Source organism: Callorhinus ursinus, unplaced genomic scaffold (assembly GCF_003265705.2).
Source record: "Callorhinus ursinus isolate GAN/ISIS: 27379988/994484 unplaced genomic scaffold, GSC_fseal_2.0 scaffold71, whole genome shotgun sequence".
Classification (NCBI taxonomy): Eukaryota; Metazoa; Chordata; class Mammalia; order Carnivora; family Otariidae; genus Callorhinus; species Callorhinus ursinus.
Window position 1 is genome coordinate 2,071,317 of NW_027397133.1, and position 23,782 is coordinate 2,095,098.

At 51.7% G+C, this 23,782-nt stretch overlaps 1 protein-coding gene across 2 annotated transcripts; it reads right to left on the minus strand.

Annotated features, from left to right (window-relative positions):
• Nucleotides 1-688: 688 nt before the first annotated feature.
• On the minus strand, nucleotides 689-16,773 carry SNRNP70 (small nuclear ribonucleoprotein U1 subunit 70). Of its 2 annotated transcripts, none has more exons than XM_025849545.2 (10): nucleotides 16,356-16,773; nucleotides 15,437-15,593; nucleotides 14,016-14,078; nucleotides 13,847-13,901; nucleotides 8,542-8,606; nucleotides 8,314-8,376; nucleotides 7,576-7,657; nucleotides 4,258-4,359; nucleotides 1,608-1,695; nucleotides 689-1,498 (listed from the first exon to the last, which is right to left on the minus strand). In XM_025849545.2, exons 2-10 carry the CDS (start codon nucleotides 15,581-15,583, stop codon nucleotides 874-876), a joined length of 1,290 nt encoding a protein of 429 aa, XP_025705330.1. In that variant the 5' UTR covers nucleotides 15,584-15,593; nucleotides 16,356-16,773; the 3' UTR covers nucleotides 689-873. The 2 variants fall into 2 exon arrangements, with proteins under 2 accessions (XP_025705330.1, XP_025705329.1); XM_025849544.2 differs by having other exon boundaries at nucleotides 689-1,525; nucleotides 16,356-16,771.
• Between the last annotated feature and the right edge of the window lie 7,009 nt (nucleotides 16,774-23,782).

Genomic DNA, 23,782 nt, shown 5'->3' on the forward strand with positions numbered 1-23,782 from the left:
AGCTGTGGTCTCGAGCCCCTCTGGGGTTCTGCGAAGGTGACTGGCTTCCTTCTCAAGCGGTCACCAGACTGAAGTGTCCTCACCATCACCTTAGTAATCTTCTGTCCGCAAATGGCTGGAATCTCAACTGCCGATGGAACCTCTCCTGGGTTTGTTAATCCTCCAATGTCATTGGCAGGCATGAGGTGAAAATACTCACGGTGACCTCGCGATCACCAACCGCAGGCCCTTTGCCCTCCTGGCCTTGTGCAGATGTTCTGCGGTCCCCCATCTTATGCCTCTGCAGCTTGCACTCCTAGTTCATCTCAGCCTTTCCCTGCTCTCCCCAACGCAGACAGCTTCCCTTTCACACAAACTTGCTTCCACTGAGAGATCTCGTGTCTAGAACCCCATTCAGCCACCGAGACAAGGGCAGGGACAGCCCCACAGGGAATGTGGAAGACATGAGGAAAAAAAAAAAAAGAAAAAAATCACAAAGGGATCAAAAATCCTAACGGAGGGAACCCTTGCAGAGCACCTCCTTATGCCATCGTAAGCAGGTCTGGCGTAGTGTGGGTAGCCCCATGCTCAGGTCAAAAGCCCAAGTCCTTGGCAGGCCCTGGGACACAAACCAAAGTGGGGCTATCAACAGTCAAGTGACGACCTTCGGAGGGAGACATGAAGAGCAGTGAAGAAGAAACCAAGGTGCTCGTTATCAACAGGAAATTAATTTTATTTTTAAATCCGAGGGGCCAGAACAAATAAGGAGACTCCTACCCTTGGCTGGCAAACTTAGGTGGTGGCCGAGAAGGTCGGGGGGAGAGGATGACAGCAGAGGGGTGGGCAGGAACACGTCCAAACAGAACCGGGGTGGGGTGGGGGGAGAGGCCCTCTTCACTCTGGTGCGGCCTCCATCAAATACCCGTTCTCCGGAGCAAGATACCCATCACCTCCCTCAGACTCCATGTACATGTCTCGGCTTTCGTTGCCCAGACCCTCCAGCCCGTTGTCCTGGCCGCCACCCCCCCCACCTCGGGCCTCATCCCGGCCCCGTTCGCCACCCCGCTCCCCCCGCTTGTGCTCGCGATCCCGGTCTCGGTCGCGGTCCCGCCGCCGCTCCCGCTCGCTCCGGTGGCTCCGACGTCGTTCCCGGTCACGATCCCGGCCCTTCTCCTCTGGACCATCAGGGCCATCAGGACCCAGCTCCCCAGGAGGCCCATCGTCAGGAGGCGCATCACCAGCCTCAGAGGGCTCCGCCATGTCGCCACCACCTCCGCCACCACGCAGCTCCTCCTTGCGCTCCCGCTCCCGACGTGCCCGCTCCCGGCTCCGGCTACTTCGCCGCTTCCGTTCCCGGTCCTTGTCCTTGCTACGCTCCCTGGAGCGCCTCCGTTCCTCCTTGTCGCGACTCCGTGAGCGCCGCCGCCGGTCCCGAGAGCGGGAGCGTCGCCGTTCTCGCTCCTTGTCTCGCTCGCGGCTTCGTTCCCTGCGCTCCCGCTCGCGGTCCCGGTCCCGGTCCCTGTGGGGAAGCGGGGAGGGGCCGGGCCTGGATGAGGTGGGCAGAGGTTTGCGGCAGGGCTCCCCCACGTGACCACCCCCATCCCAGGAAACCAGCTGCCCAATCTTACCTCTCATCATAGCGAGAAGTATCGTCCCGGCCCGAATGCCGGATGTTCACGTCGGCCCCGCCTCTTCTGGTCCCACCGAGGCCGCCTCCTGGGGTGGGAGCAGGGGAGAGAGGGTCAGTCTGGGCGGGGCGCGCAGGGAAGGGAAATGAGGAGCACCAAAGAGCAAAGGGAAGGACTGCAACGACGTTTAACAGGACAGCCATGCCTTACAGAGATGTGAGGACTTTCACGAGGTGCCAGCTGGGAAACACCCGCACTCACACTCCAAAGCGCATGCTCCTAACCGCTAGGGCGCCACAGAGCCCCCAGACCCTTCCCACTCAGCGGCCTCCTCCCACCAACCACAGCCGGTGACTTTTTTTTTTTTTTTTAAAGATTTTTAAGATTTTATTCGAAAGAATGTAAGTGGGGCAGGGCACAGAGGGGCAGAGGGAGAGGGAGAAGCTCGATCCCAGGACCCCAAGATCATGACCCGAGCCGAAGGCAGACACTTAACCCACTGAGCCACCCAGGCGCTCCAAGCCAGTGACCTTTCTAACTGATCTGCCTCAAAGCCTCCAATGGCTTCCCACTGCCCACCTTTCAAACCAGGGGTCCCTGGTTCTTTACATTCTGGGAGGTTCTCAATCTCCTTATACTCTCCATCTCCTTTCTGCCCCAGTTGGGATCATTCATCTCTTTCCCTAGAATCTTACCACCTTCCCTGTGAACTTATTCACCCTTTACATGTTAGCCAGAACATCACTTCCTCAGAAAGCCTTCCAGATTAAGCTGTTCTCTACTAGGGGAGCTTCACATTTTATACATCCGTGTGAGCTGAGGAATGCTGGCCTTTCCCCGCAGACTATTACGCACTGTGAAAATCGGGACCGTGTCTTTGCTTGTAACCAGCACGTGGTACAGCAGCCAGAATATAAAAGTCTATGTACTGTAGTCAGATGACTGACTGAACAACTCTAAGGAGCAACAAAGAGCTCCTTCTGCAGATAAAAAAACAGTCCCTTGCCCATGGGGACTTGGGAACAAAGGTGCAGAACTGGGCTAGGGCTCCCAGCCTACTCCAGAACTTGTCCTCTCGTGCACCCTTCTGCACCACAGGGACTGGAAGAAAGCTTCAGTGAGGCAGGCCCAAGTTCCACATATGGAAATGGCTTTTAGCAGTGCCAGCGAAAAGGAGAAAGGCCGCTTGGAGGGTAAACATTCTACCCGGGACAGGCAACTACCAGGCATCTGGAACATCACAGGCATGGTGCAGAATAGACTACTGTCTTCAGTTTTCAGGTCACGACCCAGCTATGGATTCCATCATCAATTTGATGGCTTGCAACCAATGTATTAAAAAAACAAAATAAAGCAACAGAATATAAAATACTAGTACACACTGCCTGTAGAAAAAATATTTCCTCTTCATAAAACTTTTGTGTTGGGTGATATTTTTCCACGGGTATATACTGGGTCAGGATGTACTGGGGATTGCTAACACAAAGTTTGAATGCGAACTGAACTAGAAGATTCTGGGATTCCAGAATTCTAATAACAGACTCTGAAAAACTCACTCCACCCCAGAAAAACGAGGACAAGAGGAGAACCTACCTACTGTTCCGAGACACAGCAGGTGAGTGTGTGGTCTAGGCCGCACAAGCCAGTCCAGGTGAGAACAGGGGACAGGGACGCAGGAGTAAGAGCAGGGAGTACTGCACCCGCCTGAGGTGTCAGCCTGGGGAGGACCTGCTCTCCTGAAGAGCTGTCACTCACCCTCGCAGGAGTAGGTCCCTCATATGCATGTTTGGATGGCAGCCCCACAGCCCCAGGTCCAGGCCCAACACTGCACCACTGAGACCCGACCGCCCCAAAGCACAGAGGGTCACCCAGGACTAGGGGTAAAGCGGAAGCTGCAGAGCAGGTATGGAGCCAGTGCAGGGAAACACGGAAGAGACCAGTTTGCAGACAGCAGGCAAGGTGGAGGCAAGCTGCAGTGATGCTGGATGCGGCTCCTGACGGCTTGAAGGTCTGGCTACCAGGTCCTCTTGAGGCCCAGGGGCATCACACATCTCTGGGCTCCAAAGGACCTCCAGGATTCTCTACCGACAACACTCCTTATGTTTTAAAAACCTCAAATGTATTTCTGACACTTGCAACCAAACTGACCTTGACTGCACGGTAAGAGACAGAGGCTGTCTGTGTCTTGCTCCTACTAAAAACACAGTACACAGCTGGTAATCAATGATTAAACAAACGAGCAAGAGCAAAGAATACGTGGATGAGAGAGTAACATTTACAAGCCCTACCACGTGCCACTTGCCAAGCTGGGCATCTGGTATGCTGAGCTCAGTGAACTGAGGTTATCCCTACTTTCCAGGATAAAGGAAAATGAGGCAGGAAGAGGGGAAATGCACCAGCTAGCAAGTACACGAGCCGGCATTTGATCCCAGACTTGCCTCTCCAGGCCAGTGCTCCTGCTCCTAATCAGTGACCCAGAATGAGAAGACAGCCACCAGGAACGATGATGGTGACAAGAGGAGCTGGAGGGAGGAAGGGAGGATGTGATGAGCAGCCAGGCAAGCAGAAGAGCAAGGGAAGAGAGAAAGCAGCAGAAGTTGCAGAAGGGAGTCAGATCCTCCAGGGCCCAGCCCAGGCGGGAAGTGCTCACCTAGCCGCCGGGGCCGCCAGCCCTTCACAGTTCGGCCTCTCTCCACGTCCACAAGGACTCTCCTGCCATCAATCTTCTTGCCATCTGCGTGCTTGTAAGCGGCTGCAACAGATGTGGGGAGGGGGGAGGGGGAGGAGTCCCCAGAGGGTCCTCTAGTCAGGACAGGGCCCAGCTCTGCAGCATCCCCACCCTCACGTACCCATCAACACACTCTGTGCGCACGCGCACACACACGCACACGCCCACCAGACAGCCAGGCAACTGACAGCCAGACCAACCCTCTCCCAAACCAGGAGGGGCCTGCTCCATCTCAGCATCTGTTTATCACCCCCCAATCACTATTGGGGGGGAGCAAGACCACCCGAACCACCACGCCCCTGGGCTCCCAGGCCCTTCCTACTCCCATTCGACAGAGCAGCCCCCTCCTGCCCAGGCGGCCATAGTCGCTGCAAAGAAACTGGAGGTTAACTTAAGGCTGGACTCTGCTGTGGGGGAGGGCTCCTCCACAACCCCAGGCATGCACCCTAAAACAACATGCTGGGGGAGGAGGCCCATCTGGGCCGCTCTGCACCCCAGTTCACACCGGTTTTCCTTTTTGTTTTTTTGTGTTTTTGGGGGGGGCGAAGGTGAGCGTGGGGGGGAACAGACATCAGAACAGAAAATGAACCAGAAAAGGGTGGGAGAAATCTTTAGGAGATGGCAGGGAGCAGAAGGGTGGGTTATGGTGCTCCCAGGGGGCCTAGAGGGGCCCCCTACAGCAGCTGGGGGAGAGGGAAAGTGGAGGGAGGCATGGGAGGCGTGCGGTGCTCCTGACAATTCCTGCCTTACCTGAGCCGACTGACTGCCACCCAATCCCAGCCCCCAACCCATCTCTCCCTCCACACCCCCAGCTCAACACACGCTGGGAGGCCAACCCCAGCCGGAGCCTCTCGGGAAGGGTGAGGAGTAGAGGGGGAGATTCGGGGAGAGGCAAGTTCCTGCTCTTGGGCAGGGCACAGCAATGGGCAGGCCCGATCCCGGGCCTGTCTCACACAGGACATCAGGAAGGCCAAAAAAGTCTGTTTCCCACCCCCAGCCCTGGCCTAGGGGGTTGTCCTCAACCAACCACAATACCCTGCCCCGCCCCAGCCCTCTCCCCCCCAAATAACAACCAGAGGAAGAGAAAAAGGTGCCATTTACCGATGCCGGCCTTGCGGGTGTCCAAACCGAGCGGGATGGGGGGGGCTCGGCAACTCCTGGGGGCCTGGCGAGGAGGCGGGCTTCCCGGGGGGGGACACGGGACCGCTTACCTGGAGCCCCCAAGCTTACCTGAGCACGCGCACAGACCCCACACCCACCACCATGGGGTCAGCTAAAGCTACAGGGAAGGGAAGTGGGGGGTTCTAGGGAGCCACAGAGAGGGAGAGGAACCACATCTCCTGCACCACCTGGAGACAGGCAGAGGAAGTGGTGGACCCCAAAGAAACCTCATGGAGGCCTTGAAAGAGGGGGAGGCAAGGATTAACATCAAGTCTAGGAGCTGGTAAAGCCCTGGGACTAGCTTGCTGAATTTAAAAAGAAGGCTGGGGAGGCCTTAGCAAACCTATCCGCCCTCACCTTTCCCAGTAAAGTCCACACTAAACTAGGCACACGCCCCACCCCCTTGCAGCACATAGGACGACTTTTCCACCTCAAATTCCACACTCCCTCCCACCACCTGCCACTCAAAGGCTGGCACACAAGGGGACAGCCTGGGGGGTCCAGGAGATGGGAGTGCTGCCCGTGATTTGAGGAGAAGGGGCCGTTTGGCCCCCGAACCCAGAGAAGGGTAAGTGGGAGAAAGGGATTTAAGGACCGGGAACACAGTCAAGCAAAGGAACCCTGCTCTGGTTCAGTGTCCCAAACCCCAGAAGAGGCCCAACCCAGGAGTACCAACAAAAGAAACCATGTGACATGTGTACTTCTAGGCTTCTCTTTCTCTCCCTCTCTTAGGTCTCTAGACAGTGGAAGGGTCTTAAGTAAAATCTACAACACCTTCAGCTGCTTGCAGCCTGTCACTCGATCCCTCCCACACCCCAATCCCCAATTCCATGCACTCTGCAGAGCCGCTGGGCACCAGAGCCCTTTGGTAGGCCTCAACCATGATAAGGCAAGACAGAAAAGGGGCACAGCACCCTGAGTCTAGCAACCAAAAAGATTCTCCAGGGCCACCACAGTGACAGCCCCACAGAAGCACGGGAGCTGGGAGCAAAGGGTTGAAGGGTTCCACATGGACCCCTCGCCCTAGTGCGTCCTGTCTTCAGTACTCCCGTAACCTTGCCGCTGACGTCATGAAGCCAGGTAAGTCAGGGGTTGGGTGGAGCCCAACTGGAGAGGCCAGCTGCCTTTCCCATCAGGGTTCATCCTTCCCTTCCTGGGATCAGCAAGATTATCAGAGAGCATATACGGATTGGGGGAAGGGGCGGCAGGAGGGACAAAGGGCACCCAAACAAGGAAAGGGTTCTGGGTGCGGGGAGGCTGAGGGGGCGACTGGGGATGGGAGGAGGGCCTCACTGCTCCTGAGCTGCCTGGCTAAGCTGGGCTGGTGTGCGGTGCTGAGTGATCTTACCCATGATACAAACCCTTATACCAACCATACACTGAGGTGTTGTAAGGGGAGCGTAAGCATCAGCTGCAAGCCAGCTGCGTGGTGGCTGCAGTGACAATAAGAACAGTCAATTAATACGGCGGCCCCTGGACACGCCGCAGCCCTGCCCACCCCCACCCACCCATCCCTGCCCATGTGGACGCCGCCGCAGCCTCAAAGGGGGCTTTGGAGATGTGGGGGCAGGCGCTAAACACGCCTACCAACCCACTGCCCGCTGAGGAACAGGGTGGGGGGCCAGGGGTGGGGAGGCGGAGGGTCGGGTGGCCCAGCCCCAGCTCTGCTGGGGGGAAGAGAGGGCAGGTTCAAAGGCCAGTCCTCATTCCAACCTGGCCACCCCCAACTATGGTGGGGGGAATGGAGAGAGGCTCCCCGAACATCCGACCCCTCCCCACCACCTCCAGCTGGCCCCAGCCCCCACCCAGTTCCCTCCTTGCCCCTGAGGTTCAACGTGTGACACTTACCTCCCCAGGTTCACACACACACACACGTTGTGGGGGATTTTGGTTTTTGTTTTTTAAAAAACACGTATATATAAAAAAAAAAAAGATATATCAGAAACAGAGGGAGGAGGAGAAGAGACATCGCTAATGTCAGGTTTGGCAGGGTGGGGGGTGGGGACAGACGACGGGAAGGGGCTGGGCAGCAGAGAAGAGAGAGGGTCAGAGGGCAGGGTTCAGGCCGGAGGTACTCACAGTGCATGTCTCGCTCATGTTCATACTCGATGAAGGCATAGCCGCGGGGCTTTCCTGATCGCTTACTATAGACCATGTGTATCTGCGGGGGGTGGGGGAGGGTGGAGGGGCGCAGAGATTAGTTCTCAGACAAGGAAATCCCACCCATTCAATCGCAGAGCCTGGGTGCTGCCAGCGACAGATGCCTCAAACCCTCTCCCTGTCCTCAAGAGCCCAGAGTGACTAATGCTCTAGCGGCGCTGGGCTCAGCAGTGTGTGTGCACGATGACCTCCAGCGCTCACAACTGCCCAGAGCACTTAAGTGATTTTTCAGTGAATTCAAGACACGTCAGTAAAACATAAAGCCTTGCTCTAAAACAAGGGCCAGCACGCACATTTATGCTTTTTCTCTAAAAGGCTGGACAGCAGATACTTCCGGCTCTGAGGGCCTTACACCAACCGTAGCCACAGACAACAGCGAACAGATGGAACTGGCTGGGTACCGATAAGCCTTTATTTACAAACGGTAAATCTGTAGTTTGCCTACCCGTATCCTAAATCAACAAAAAGCAGCCCTTACTTCTTAATTTTCCTCCTGCTACCCAGAGTCAGCTGCGTGTTAGTGCAGTCAGAATGTAAACGCAGGCCACGGCCTCTGAAGCCCCACAATGATGGGATGCACCCTCGGGGCCAGGAGCCAGCCTTCTCCCTCCCTCGACCCCGCTCCAATTCAAGCAGTCGAGACCCCAGTTCACTCACTCTTTTGATGGGTCCGTACACCTCAAACTCTCTCCGGAGCTTGGATTCTGTCGTGTCATAGTTCTACCAGGAGACAGATACAAAGTTAAGTGGGAAAAGTGAGCCGTCCCAAAGCCCTCATAACATTCCAGGACTTAGCCTACTGTCCTTTGTCCCACACCCAAGCTCTCAGCAGCCCAGGGTTCTAGGCTCCTCTGGGGCTCCAGGGGTGGGGAGCTGAGGACTCACCACTCTAGCCACAAAGAGAGTCTTGAAGGCATCACCCTGAGCATTGGGATCATTGTGAGGGTCCCCTGTGCAGGAAGAACACAATGCGTAAGTACAAGACGTCAACAGTCTCACATAGCAAGACAGACAGGGACAGAAAGGCAGAGGCCCGTTAGAGAGAAGACGACAGTTGGTGACCTGGAGACCTTGGCCATGCTCCTCTCTCCAGCTTCCCCCCAGCAGCCTTGTATCCAAGTAGCCAATTTAGGCTGATGGAGGAAAGGGATAGGCGGACTTCAAGCTGACTGGATGGGGCCAGTCTTACTGCCATTTCAGACCTAAACGTGCGAAGGCTCCGGTCCCTTCCAGGGGAAGACTGGGCATCTTTGCGGAGGCAGCCCCATCACTCCAGGTGCCTTTTCCTCCCTCACCTGCAGGGCCACACTGCCACCCCATGGCACAGCTGGCAACTGCAGCCCACGGGGAAACCTTAGATCAAAGGCTGGCAGAGGCCAGGAGAGCCCAAGCCTTGCTTTCTTCCCTATTGCACTACAGCCTCTGTGCCTCAGGGGAAAAGCCAGGGCACAATGATGCTGATCAGATTCTTACTCCCACAAGACCACTGAGGAATAACCATCTCTACAGAGAGGAGCCAAAATCTATTACAAAACTCATTCCAGAGGTGATTCTGATGGCTCAGACCTGGGAAGAAGTCCTTTTCAGACTATGGTGACCCAACCCCACAGGATGGCCCTCGACTCCCGCCAGGGCCCCAGAGGCACCCGGCCCAGTGCCCAGTGGAGGTGGCTCTTCCATGACACAGCGCGACCCTCAGAATGACCTGCCGAGTTGTGCGGGAATAGGAGAAAAAGAACGTTAATAATTTACTGCAAACGTAATTATGCCCTGACACTGCTGGATGCTGAGAATTAATCATTCTGCAAATGGAAACAAAACCAGCCCCTGAAGCACAGAGGAGGAAAAAGCGTCAAGAGCAGCAAAGAGGGCCAAGCCGGCTTCACACCCCAGCCTGACCTCACAGGCCAGGGGTTCTAACTACCCGGCTCCACGCTGAATGTCCAGGCACGAGCTTCTCAGGAAGATAGTCCAGGTGTTGCAAGAAGCCAGAGAAATAAAGTTCTAGATCCGTCTCCTGTGGGAGGGCTACCCCGCAAACATAAATGAAGTACAAGGTGCCTTTAGAGAATTTACTAAAAACCAGCGGATTGAACCCACATTTAAAGGAATAATTCCCTGGAAACTGATAGCAGCCTTTGAAGACAACCCCATCTTTGAGCCTGCCCCCTTTGGTGCTCCCCCTACCTCATCCCTCCACGCTGTCATTTTCTGTGCCCTGGTCTCTCAGTGTGCACTGGGCCGCTCTCATCCAGTCACCTCATCCATTCACCTAACAGGTACCTATTAAGTACTAACAAGGGGCGCCTGGGTGGCTCAGTTGGTTAAGCGACTGCCTTCGGCTCAGGTCATGATCCTGGAGTCCCGGGATCGAGTCCCACATCGGGCTCCCCGCTCAGCGGGAAGCCTGCTTCTCCCTCTGACCCTCTTCCCTCTCGTGCTCTCCATCTCTCATTCTCTCTCTCTCAAATAAATAAATAAAATCTTAAAAAAAAAAAAGTTTAAAAAAAATAAGTACTAACAAGTGCCTGGGACTGTCGTTAAGGTGTCGGGGAGTCCACAGTGAACGAGACAAAAAAAAAACCCCTGCCCTCTTAGAGATCAGACACAAATGCAGGGAGGCAGACTGTAAACAAGGTAAGGGAACCATCTAGTTTTATCAGAAAGTAACAAACCCAGGCAAAAGAACAATAAGGGGAAGGTCAGGAAAGGCCTCACTGGGATGAGGACGTGTGACTGAAGACCTCCAAGTCTCATGGCAGCAACAGGAAACGCAGCTGCCAACAGCAGGCAGCAGGTGATCGAACGGGCGCGGTAAGAATGCAGCCACGGGACCCCCGACTGCTGCCTGGGGGAACGACTTCGGGGCGGGCACTGCTGCGACACCAAGGCAGCTCGGTAGTTCCTGCCACTACCTACGCAAGGGGCCCCCGAGTGTGACTAAAGGCAAAAACTAGTGCAGCCAAGAGTACCCCTGTACCTGAACATGTCAGCACAATGACGGTGGCAGAGAACTAGAGTCGGTCGGCAGTTCACCAGTCAACGCACATGCGCACATACCCACGGTGCTCCACTGTGCTGGCAACTGTGACCTTGGGAAATCCTTGGCTAAAGGGATTATCTAGGTAGCAACCCAGGGCAGGGGCTCAAAGAACTGTCCTGTGCGGTGGGGAAACCTCATGAGACTTTTGGATGGTAGGGAAAGTATCTCAGAACTCTCTCTCGGGAAGCATACTGGGCCTCAACAAGCCTCAATTTTCCTTGTCTTAAAAATAGGAGTAATACGGGCGCCTGGGTGGCTCAGTCGTTAGGCATCTGCCTTCGGCTCAGGCCATGATCCCAGGGTCCTGGATCGAGCCCCGAATCTCATCAGGCTCCCTGCTCAGCCAGAAGCCTGCTTCTCCCTTTCCCACTCCCCCTGCTTGTGTTCCCTCTCTCGCTGTGTCTCTTGTCAAATAAATAAATAAAATCTTAAAAAAAAAAAAAAAAGGAGTAATAACCCCTGCCACGCCTGGAAGCTGTGAGAAATCAATACTATGAATTACACCAACTGCTTTGGAAGGGACAAGGTCCCCTCAAAGGGCAGCTGTTAGTTGCGACAAGGCACAGCAGGTAGTGGGGACAGAGGCTCTTGGGGCACAAAACCCTAACGTACATGACCCATTCTTTTTTCTTTTCAATTACGCAGAAATCCAAACACGTAGGGAAACAGAGAACCCCTAAGAACCAGCTTCAGTTATCAATGCTTGGCCACATTTGTTTCATCTGTACTCCAATCCCACCAAAATATTTTAAATCAAGCCCCAAATATACCATTTCCGTCTCTAACAGAGACTTTTTAAAAAATCAGAACCACCATACTGTTACTGCACCTTAACACACTACGTTAGTTCCTTCCTTAACACATTTAGTTAGTTCCTTAACTGGAGACCCATGTTCAAATGCCAATTGTTTCAAAACTGGATGTTTATAGTTAGCTCATTTAGATCCGGATCCTAACAACCTCCACACCTACCAACGTGCTTGCCAGAGCTTTTGATTCTTTAATCCACTTGATCCGCTCCCTGCCCTTTTTCCTTGTCATTTATTAGCTAAAGAAACTGGGTTACAAGTTCATTGTATAAATTTCGCACACTGAATTTGGCTGATTGCACCTTCGTGGTGTCGTTTAACACATCAAGACCCCATTCTCAAAGGGGGGGAAATAATTTCCAAGGGGACAAGAGATTTACCCAAGGTCACCTGGCTACCAGTGGCAGAATCAGGGTTAAAACGCACGTGGGTCAGAATGCAAGGCCGGTGCCCCAGCAACGGGGTGAAAAGACTCCCCAGACTAACTGCTGCCAACAATTCCGTGTGCCAGGTCTTACAGGGGCTGGGACTGTCAGAGAGAGCAAATCCCATCCAAACCCTGCTCTCTCAGAGCAACCGTGAACCTCCACTAGAGAGAGATTCTCTTCAAATCCCCCGTGCAAACCGAAGTGACCAACCTGCAGTGGGACTCGGGGCTTTCAGCACACAAGGTAACTCGACCTGAGCAAGGAAGTCATGGAAGGCTTCCTTGAGAAATTAACAGCCAAACGGGGACACAAAGGGCTGCTACACACAAACCAAGGCGTCATCACAGACTGGGGGCACAGCCTGGGCAAAGGCCCAATGACAGGAGACCATCCAGCAAGAATGACGCATAAGAAGAGGTGACTCTGGCTAGAGCAGGAGGGGAGCATGGTGCCCAACATGCCTGAGCAGGAAAGAGACTTTGGTCTTTGTGCCGAGAGCAAAAGGAAGTTGTTAGAAAAAGGTAGAGTCGCACTTAAAGACCCAAAGAACTTGGCGGAGACAGAGCTGTAGATAAACCAGTTAGACTGTTAGTGTGTGTGCGAGCAGAAGGGGATTTGGGTGGTGCTGGACACAGAGAGAAATGTCAGATTTGGGACCGAGAGTAACAGGGACACGTCATGGTGACCAGCTGGGGAAAGGAGGAAAAAAGTGTTAAACGCAAAGCGGGTGGCCCACGACAGAGATCATGACTTGCAAGGCTGCATGGCTGTGTTCCATTGACGAAAACATCCAAGGAAACCAGGTTGGTGGGAGCAGGAAATTCTGAATGTGGTTTGGACACTGAGTCTGAGATGCCTTTGAGGCATCTGAGAATGGACAAGAAAGCAGCTGCTGTGAGTCAGTGCTCAGAGAGCTCTCAGCTAGATATCCAGGTCTTTAGATGTTAGGCATCTGGGGGCGCCTGGGTGGCTCAGTCAGTTACGCGTCCAACTCTTGATTTAGGCTCAGGTCATGATCTTGGGGTTGTGAAATCGAGCCCTGTGTCAGGCTCCATGCTCAGCCGGGTTCTGCTTGGGATTCTCTCCCTCCGCCCCTCCCCTCAGTTCACACCCACATGCACTCTCTCAAAAATTAAATAATAAACTATTTTTTTAAAAAAGTGTTGGAATGCCAGGGTGGCTGAGTTGATTAAGTGTTTGCCTCCAGCTTGAGTCATGATCCCAGGGTCCTGGGATTGAGTCCCGCATCGGGCTCCTTGCTCAATGGAGAGCCTGCTTCTCTCTCTGCCTGCCGCTCCCCCTGCTTGTGCTCACCCTCTCTGACAAATAAATAAAATCTTAAAAAAAAGTTATGCATCTGCATAATAGCCCTGAGAAAACATGCCACTCCAGGGACTAAGGTCTAAAGAGATGTGATTCACCAGCCTCACAGATGTAGAAGGGAAGCCCAAGTCTTCTGACTGTAAAGCCCTTGCTCTAACATGACAGAGCCATCTGAGATTGACGTGACCTTCTTGTGAAGTCTGGTTAATGGCTACAGTGTATCTGGTCCTGTGTTTCAATTCCTCCTATACCTGGAAGGAATGGAAAACTCCCAGCAGGCAGGTCAAGGAGTAAAAGTGGAGCTGTAACTGCTTCACTGCTTCAGCCTGTGACACACAACTGGGTTGTGGTAGCCCCTGCAAGTGCGCTCTCCGGTAGGACACGCAGCCCAAGGTTCCAAGGCTCACTTCCCGCCAACCCAGACCCCATGCTGTACTCCTTAAATGCCTAAACCACAGCGTTCAGCCAACTTTGTGAGCTAAAAAGTGAACCATCGCACCTTGCCATATTAGGTCCACCGGGGTGGATCAGTGGGGGAGAAACGCAAGAGGGTTTGAAAAAGAAATGGGAGAGGAAGAGAAACTTACACATTTTTAGCTCTGTCTCCACTTCCTGCTGTCGCCGCTCAATCTTTTCTCGTCTCTGTCAGGAGAAAGGTGGACAACTGAATGTAGACAGAAGTGCCCTGATGTCAGGAAACATCCTGGAAAAAGTGGCAAAAAAAAGATACGGGGCCAACAGGCAAAAATGACATACCTTTCTCTCCATGCGTTCCTCCCGAGTTTCTGCTCGAGTCGGGGGAGGGGCATCTCGAGGATCCTGGGAACAAGAAGAGAGGTGACAGGGTGGGAGGGATAGGGGTTTGCAAGGGACACCCATCCAGAAAACAGTAAGCACCTCAGACACTCACCGCCCCCCCCCAAACACACAAGCAAACATGGGACAGTTCCCAGGCCAGTGGAGGTGGGGGGGGGGGTGGCAAAGATCAAAAACATGGTCTGTGGACCAATGCTATCCACAAACCGTTGCTGGTCTGTCACAAGAGAAGTACAGAAATCGGAAGAATTCAGAAACTTCTACAGCAACAGGATAGAGTAGCTTTATACCCACCAAACTTAATAAAGATTTGATCTTTTATTCTGTAGTCTCTCTTTAAAAGTAATAGAAAAATCAAAATCATTCCTTTGTATTTATCAACATCACTCTGCAAAAAATTTGTCCTTTATCACAGACAGAGATCAGGACCAGGGTTGAAGCAAAAGAAGTTGACAGTGCAGTCCAGTAGCAGTAACTGGACACCTTCTGAGGGCCAGGGTAGTTCTCGAAGGGCTCACCAACCGCTCATTAAACTGTAACTGCCACATGACCCGCATCATCAAGGGTGCCACGGGCCTGCAGCCATTAAATTAGTTTAATTAGCTAATAACATTTCCCCAGGACCGGTTCACCAAGGGTGGCAAATTCTACTGAAGAACCAGTCTTCTGTTATCTCTCCACTAGCTTCTGCTCTGCAGCTTCCTCCACCTTCAGCGGGCCCTTTCTTATTTGACACCAGAACTGGCCTCTACTGACTCCTGGCTATGTGCCAGCACTTCTCAGGTGCGCTCTGATGCACCTCTGACGTTGTTTCCCCCAGTTTACAAATGAAAAGACGGAGGCCCAAAACCCAAGTCACGTATTTGTGTTTACCCTGCAGCTGCAGAGCTGAAATCCTCAAGTCCATATGAACATCATCCTATTAATAACAAAACTGGTGAACATGATAACACTGATGATTGCAGGCTACTTGGTGCCAAGCCCTATACCAAGTTTTGTAGTTAATTCCCTGCCAATATTACGAGGAAAATACTATTATCCCCTTGCTAAAAATGAAGAAATCAACTAAGAGAATACACCACTTGCTCAAGGTCACACAGCTGATAAACGGTGTAGGCCAAGGACTGCCTGACTCCAGAGCCTGAATCCTTAACTTCTAATTACTGAATTTTCCAAAAAAAAAAAAAAAAAAAAAAAAAACTACAAGGAATACACTATCAACCCATTTAAGACAGAGATCAGAAAGAGTGAGTCTCCTACCTAAATCACACTGCTAGAAAATGGCCTGAAACTGGACTCCCAAATCCAGCTCCGTGGCCCCCTAGGACCCAAACCATTCCAAGACTGCTCAGTGAACTCACCTCAAACTCTCGGATGTAGGGCGCAATGCCACAGTAAGGTTGATTGTGGTGTTTTTCATGTGGCAATTTCTCCAAAGGTGGCAGGTATGGGATAGGGTCGCGGGGAGCAAAGAGGGCCAGAAGGTTGGGCGGCAGGAACTGGGTCATCTTGCCAAGTCTGAGAGCAGAAGCAGGACAGCCTTATGTTAGGGTGATCGGGTAGAGAGGAAGCCCCTACAATCTCCTGACTCCCAAGAAAAGCGAGATCGAGGACCAAGGTCTCACTATGAAAAAAGGTTCTGTAAGAACACGGGAGCAATCCCACGGCTCAGGGGAAAGGCATCAGTCTGAATGAGAAATCAGGTTCTTGGGGAGAGGGCTGTGTGAGGGCCGGGCAAGGCCGGTCAGAGAAACAAAGGCTGAAAAAGTTTCTGAGTAGTTGTTAGGAGTCGCGAGCAAGGAGCTGTGGGGCGGAGAGGTTCCCTGGGAGCGTGCGGGGGACTCAAGGATCCTTACGACGGAGGTGCAAAGCAATGGCGGCTGGGGGGGGGTCCCCACACCCTGGAGAACAGGTTATGGGGGCGGGAGTCGCAGGAAGTCTCGGATCAAGGGAAGAGGCTCAGAAGCAACAACCCCTCGAGCCAGGGGCTTGTGGGTAACAGAGCCAGGCCCCCCACAGACGAAAGGAATTGTGGGTAAGGGTCGAGGCCGCCGCGGAGGCAAGGGAGAACAAGGTAACACGCCGCAAGGGCCTGTGGGTAAGGGACCCCGGGAGAGCTGCGGAAAGAGGGCCTAGGTGCCCAGAGGACTCTGGGTAAGGGGTGCAGAGAGGTGCGGTGGCGCGGGAAGGAGGCCCGGCCGCGGGGAAAGGACTGGGGCCCACCGCAGGGGGTTGTGGGTAGCGGCTCCGCACCCGGTAAGGCCACCCGGTCGCACTCACCCGCCGCGCGGCGCCCTCCTCGGCCTGGCGACGGTCCGGGGGCTCGCGGCGGCTGCAGCGGCCCCTCAGCAGCAGTGACTCCTGGTCTGCCTTCGACTCCGGCGGCGTCCGCGTCCGTCTGCCTTCGTCGCCCGCCCAGAGCACGCACCAGGCCGCTGCTCACGAGCCCGCGCGGCCTCGGCTCGCGACAGGGGCAAGGGGTGGAACAAGTCTCAAAATCCCTCCGCCGTCCGCGCTGCGCACGCGCCGCACGATTAAGCACAACCCACACACAGGGACCCGGCGTCGCCGCGGGCACTGCGCACGCGCCGGGTCACTTCTTCGCCCCCGGGCACCTTAAACTCCTTTGCCGAGGTGGGCTGCAGGCCGCAGTGCGCACGCGGGTAACGCACCAAGCGGCAGCCCTGGACACCTTGCGCCTTCGGCTCCAACCGCCTCTAAGCGCGAGACCCTTCGATGCTCCGCCCCTTTCCCCTACCACACTTCCCGGATCTTGTACGCATGCGTGTATTGTCGTGTACGGTAAAATACCCCTCCGCCGCCTGCCAAAGAGTCCCTCCGTGAATAGTGTCATTACGTTGAAGCCTAACCTGTTAAATCAGTAACTGTTCACCCAGTGGGCGAGGTACGCTGGTCACTGTTTGGGCTCTGCAGATCTAGTACATGACTAAGGCAAAGTCTTTTTCTTCTTGGAGCTTACATTGTACTGGGGGACACGATAAAGGCATTTAAAAGGAATGAATTTCGGAGAGCGGCCAGCAAAATAAAGAATAGGGGGCCTGGCTGAGTGAGTCGGTAGAGCATGTGACTTTTGATCTCAGAGTCGTGAGTTCAAGCCCCAGGTCGGGGGTGGAGCCTACTTAAAACAAAATAATAATAAGGCCGAGTAAGGGGCTTGGGCAGTGAGAGTGGTGCTATTTTAGAAAAGGGGATAATGGAAGGTTCGTCTGAAGAGGTGAAATCCGATCCGATGGAAGGGAGATCTGGGCGAGTGAAGAGCAAGTGCAAAGGCCCTGATTTAGGACAGATGGCAGGAATCCCAGGTTGTTGGCCATGAGATCCAAGAGCTGGCAGCCGTGTTACTTAGGGCCCTGTAGATCTGTAAGGAGTTAAGTGCTGTGTAAGTTGTTTGGATAGACTCGATGGCCTGTTTAATAATAATTACGGCAGTTATTACAAAATTTAAATAACTAATTTCATGGTTCAAGAAACATCTAATATGAAAGCACATACTTTTTTATTTTTTATTTTTTAAAAGATTTTATTTATCTATTTGACAGAGAGAAAGACAGCGAGAGAGGGGACACAAGCAGGGGGAGTGGGAAAGGGAGAAGCAGGCTTCCCGCGGAGCAGGGAGCCTGATGCGTGGCTCAATACCATGACCTGAGCCGAAGGCAGACGCTTGATGACTGAGCCACCCAGGTGCCCCTGAAAGCACATACTTTAAAAATATTTTGACCTTTGTTTTATTTATGTATGTATGTGGAACAATGCGCTATTTTTTGGATCTTTTCTGTAATTCTAAAATTATTTCAAAACAAAAAGTTTAAAGAAAATGAAGCTAAACCTGCCTTACTCATGTATTTTTCCTGTACCATTTGAAAGTAATTGCTGTGGCACTCTAAATGCATCAGCAGGTGCCTCCTAAGAATAAGGACCTTCTCCTACATAACCACAAAATTATTTTAAGCCCTAGGAAAGTTTATGCAGCCAGCCCATATTCAGATTTTCCCAATTGACCCAAGAATATGTTGTTTTAACCCAAGCCAGGAGCCAATCAAGTTTCACGCATTGCATTTGGTTGCCTTGGTCTCTTTTAATATTGAATAGACACACACACACACACACACACACACTTTTTTTTTCTTGTTATGTTGTTGGTTTTTCCCAGAGTTTGGACCAGTTTCCAGTAGAATGTCCCACATTTGGGATTTGTCTGATTGTTTCCTCATGGTGTTTAGTTTGTTCCACTAACCCTGTTTCGCCTGTAAAATGGAAATTGAGTCTGAAGTTTTGAGTAGGTTGAAGTTAAGCATTTTTGGAAAGAACATTTCCCTAGTGATACTGTGAACTTTATATTGCATCACATTTGGAGGTGCCTAATGTTAGATGGTCCCACTATTATGATGCTGAGTTTGGCCACCTGGTCAAGGACCTAACTGCCAGATCTTTCCTTCTAAAGGTAATCTGGGCAGTGAAACTTTGCCACCATGCAAATACTCTGTTTCCCAGCTATCTCTCACCAGCCATGGGTGATCCTTGCCTGCAGTCAAGTATTACATGGCGGGGAGGGCAGATTTTATTTGAAATGAAAGAGGAAGTCACTAAAGGGTTTTGATCAGGAAGACATACTTTTTAAAAAGATTTTTAAAAGATCACTTCACTGGCTATGGACAGAAAGAATGTAGGGAAGGGGCTGAAGGGAAAACAGGGAGGGGCGCCTGGGTGGCTCAGTTGGTTAAGCGACTGCCTGACGGCTCAGGTCATGATCCTGGAGTCCCGGCATCGAGTCCCACATCGGGCTCCCTGCTCAGCAGGGAGTCGGCTTCTTCCTCTGACCCTCTTCCCTCTCGTGCTCGCTCTCATTCTCTCTCTCTCAATTGTGAAGATGGAGCTCACCCAGTCACTATAAGAGTGGTATTAGAGTGTATGGAAAGGAAAGAAGTTAAAAATAACTCCTAGAGGGCGCCTGGGTGGCTCAGTCGTTAAGCGTCTGCCTTCGGCTCAGGTCATGATCCCGGGGTCCTCGGATGGAGCCCCCCATCGGGCTCCCTGCTCAGCGGGAAGCCTGCTTCTCCCTCTCCCATTCCCCTGCTTGTGTTCCTTCTCTCGCTATGTCTCTCTCTGTCAAATAAATAAAATCTTTAAAAATAAATAAATAAATAAAAATAATAAAAATAACTCCTAGGGTCACCTGGGTCAGTTGAGCATCCAACTCTTGGTTTGGGCTCAGGTCATGATCTCGGGTCATGGGATCAAGCCCCACATCAGGCTCCGTGTTCAGTGCAGAGTGCGCTTCGAATTCTTTCCCTCTTCTCCCTCCTCCCCTGCCCCTCCCCTCTGCACTCTCTCTCTCAAATAAATAATAAAATCTTAAAAAGAAAAAAATCCTGGGGGGGGGGGCGGCACCTGCCTGGCTCAGTTGCTAGAGCATGCGATTCTTTTTTTAAGATTTTATTTATTTATTTGACAGAGAGAGACACAGTGAGAAAAGGAACACAAGCAGGGGGAGTAGGGGAGGGAGAAGCAGGCTTCCCGCTGAGCAGGGAGCCCAGTGTGGGGCTCGATCCCAGGACCCCGGGATCATGACCCGAGCTGAAGGCAGATGCTCAACGACTGAGCTACCCTGGCACCCTGATTCTTTTTTTTAAGATTTTATTTATTTGAGAGAGAGAGAGATAGCGAGAGCAGGAACACAAGCTGAGGGAGTGGGAGAGGGAGAAGCAGGCTTCCCGCCGAGCAGGGAGCCCAATGTGGGACTTGATCACTTGATCCCAGGACCCTGGGATCATGACCTGAGCCAAAGGCAGACACTTAACGACTGAGCCACCCAGGTGCCCAGATCCCATGAGATTCTGAATCTTCGGGTTTTGAGTTCAAGCCCCACCTTAGGTACAGAGCTTGCTTAAAAAGCAAAAACAAGGGCGCCTGGGTGGCTCAGTTGGTTAAGCGACTGCCTTCGGCTCGGGTCATGATCCTGGAGTCCCGGGATCGAGTCCCGCATCGGGCTCCCTGCTGGGCGGGGAGTCTGCTTCTCCCTCTGACCCTCTTCCCTCTCGTGCTCTCTATCTCTCATTCTCTCTCAAATAAATAATAAAATAAAATCTTTAAAAAAAAAAAAAGCAAAAACAAAACAAAACAAAACAAAAAACTCCTAGAGGATATTAAGGAGACAAATAAATGCAACATGGGATCCTGGATTAGATCATGAACCGGAAAAAGAACATTCGTGGAAAATTGTTGAAATTCAAGTAAAGTTTGTGGAATTATTGGTTAATAGTATTATATTTCCTAACAAACAATTGTACTATGGTTATGGAAGAAGGTGACTTTTGCGGAAGCTGGGTGAAGGATATATGGGAACTCTGCTATGTTCGCAACTTTTCTGTAAGTCTGAAATTAGTTCAAAATGCCAAGTTTAAAGAAGATTTTAACATTAGCTTGTTATTAAATCCAAGGATGAAGTCCCAATCTACATCTCCACGCAATGCAGATGCTCGCCACAGTGTTGCTGCCACTCACTGATGCCAGAACTCTTTGCCAATAACTGGAATTAGAAAATATTGTTAAAAAGAAAGAAAACTTTATCAGCATCTTTCTTTACTATCTTATCAATATGTTCGTCTTGAAAGCATCTATTCCAATGTGGCATAGCTCCAACTCTCTAGCTCTGACTTGCAGATTCAAGCTCTCCTGTATTTGCTAAGGGTAGAAAGAAAGTTTTCTTCACTTATTTTTACTTTTTTAAGATTTTATTTATTTATTTGAGAGAGAGAGAGAGCACGAGCGGGAGGGAGGGACAGAGGGAGAGGGAGAAGCAGGCTTCCCGTTGAGTAGGGAGCCTAACAAGGAGCTGTATCCCAAGTCCATGACCTGAGCCGAAGGCAGACGCTTAACCGACTGAGCCACCCAGGCGCCCAGCAAGTTTTCTTTTACAGTGTTCTCCTGGGGCACCTGGGTGGCTCAGAGGGTTAAGCGTCTGCCTTCGGCTTGGGTCATGATCCCCGGGGGTCCTGGGATCCAGCCCCGCATCGGGCTCCCTGCTCAATGGGGAGCCTGCTTCTCCCTCTCCCTCTGCTGCTCCCCCTGCTTGTGCGCTCTCTCTGTCAAATAAATAAAATCTTTAAAAGAAAAAAGATATTAAGATAGCACAACTTATGACACAATTGTCTCCTGATGGCAAAAAAAAGTTAAGCATCCACTTATCACACAACCCAGCAAGCCCATTCTTAGCTAATAATTCGAGAGACCTGAAAACATGTTCACACAAAACCAGATACATGGATTTTTATTACAGCTTTATTCATAATCGCCAAAAAACGAAATAGAACTCAAACGAATGGAATAACAAATGAGCATCCGTCCATGGCTTGGAATAGTTCTGACTGATCGACACAATAGGAATGAATCTTCGATGCATTATGCTAAGCAACAGAAGCCAGATTCCCGAGGCTCTGGACTGTATGATTTCATTTATTTGACATTCTAGAAAAAGCAAAACTGTAGGGATGGGGCAGGGGGGAGAAAACAGAGCAGTGGTTTCCAGGAGCTGGAAGTAGGGAAGCAGTTGACTACAAAGAGCAGGGCTGGAGGCAACTTTCAAGGAGTGCTAGCACTTTCCTGTGTTTTGATTTGTACTGGCAGTTACTTGACCCTGTAGATGTTGGCCATGAAGAGTAAATTTTATTGTATGTCAACTCAACCTCAGTAAAGTTGACGGAACAAAAAAGATGGCTACCCCAAATGTTCATTAATTACAGACAGAAAATAATAACTTTACAGTGGAGAAACCCAGCAGATACTACCCTAACCAAGTGATCCAAGTTGCCATCACCTGCAGTAAGACATATCATGTGCCTCCAATATGTTATGATGAGAAGGGAATTTCAATTCTGTGGTATCCCCCCCCAAAAAAACCCCTCTATAAACTCTATCCAGTCACGATAGAACACCAGATAAACAAATGGAGAGGCAGGCAACAACATAAATGACCAGTATTCTTCAAAAATTTTGAGGTCGTGGGATGCCTGGGTGGCTCAGTTAAATGGCTGCCTTCTGCTAGGGGGTCATGATCCTGGGGTCCTGGGATCGAGCCCCATGATGGACTCCCTGCTCAGCAGGGAGTCTGCTTCTCCCTTCCCTCTGCTTCTCCCTGCAAATCGCATGCACGCGCTCTCTCTCTCAAATAAAATCTTTATTTTTTAAAATATTTCATTTATTTATTTGACAGAGAGAGACAGTGAGAGAGGGAACACAAGCAGGGGGAGAGGGAGAGGGAGAAGCAGGCTTCCCGCCGAGCAGGGAGCCCAATGCAGGGCTCGATCCCAGGACCCTGGGGTCACAACCCGAGCTGAAGGCAGACACTTAACGACTGGGCCACCCAGGCGCCCCTCAAATAAATAAAATCTTAAAAAAAATAAAGTAACAAACGAAGATGTTATTATAAGGTGGGAATGAAGGGAATGATACGGAGGAATGGAAGAATCTGTTTATTTCCTATTGCTGCTGTAACAAATTAGGACAAATTTAGTGGCTTAAAACAATGCATATTTATTCTCATTCTGTTCTGGTGGCCAGTGGCCTACGGCAGAGCTGTGTTCCTTCTGGAGGGAGGCTCCAGGAGAGAATTCGTTTCCTTGCTTGCCTTTTCCAGCTTGGGGAAGCAGAGGGTACACTGATGAGGGACATGCAGCAGGGTTGCAGGCGGGGCTGGGATGTAGGGTCCCCCCTGCCCCCCACCCCGCAGGGAGGCACAGAGTAGAAGGATTTACCAGGGTTAGAGTTTGACTACAACAGTGGCCTGGAGGGGGTCATAGTCAAGGGAGTTTTAAGATATGGGAAAGTGGGGCACCTGGGTTGGCTCAATCGGTTGAGCGTCTGCCTTCAGCTTGGGTCATGATCTCAGGGTTCTGGGATCGAGTCCCGCATCAGGCTCCCTGCTCAGTGGGGAGTCTGCTTCTCCCTCTCCTTCTGCCCCTCCCGCCTGCTCATGCTCTCTCTCTCGCTCTCTCTCAAATAAATAAATAAACATTTAAAAAAATCTAAAAAAGATACAGGAAAGTGAGGAATTTTTTTAAAAGATATTATTTATTTATTTGAGAGAGCTAGAGCATGAGCAGGGTGGAGGGGCAGAGGGAGAGGGAGAAGCAGGCTCCCAGCTGAGCAGGGAGACTCGATCCCAGGACCCTGGAATCATGACCTGAGTCGAAGGCAGACGCTTAACCGACTGAGCCACCCAGGTGCCCCAAAGGGAGATATTTTATTGGTGTCCCATGGAATAGTGGCAGCAGGGGAAAGAGGGAAGGGAGGGCAAGGTGGGGGGAGCCAGAGGTAATGAAAGGGTAACAGGATCAATGCATTGTTGGTGGGCAGGCTTGAAAGTTTTTCAATGCAGTTGATGGGGAAAAGGAGCATGGTATGATAAAAACAAAGTTCGGAGGGAATGTCATTACTGGTAAATGACAAGGACAAAGGTATGACCATGAAAGCAGGTGGTACGACTGAGTGACAGATAAGGGGTGCAGAGCTTCTTTGGGGGTTAACAAAAATGTCCTCAAGTTGTGATGGATGCACAACTCTTACGAATACATGAAAAGCCCGCTGTGTCATACAGGTTGAATGGTTGAATTGTACGGTATGTGAATTGTAGCTTCATAAAACGTTGAAAGAAAGAAAGAAAGAAAGAAAGAGAGAGAGAGAGAGAGAGA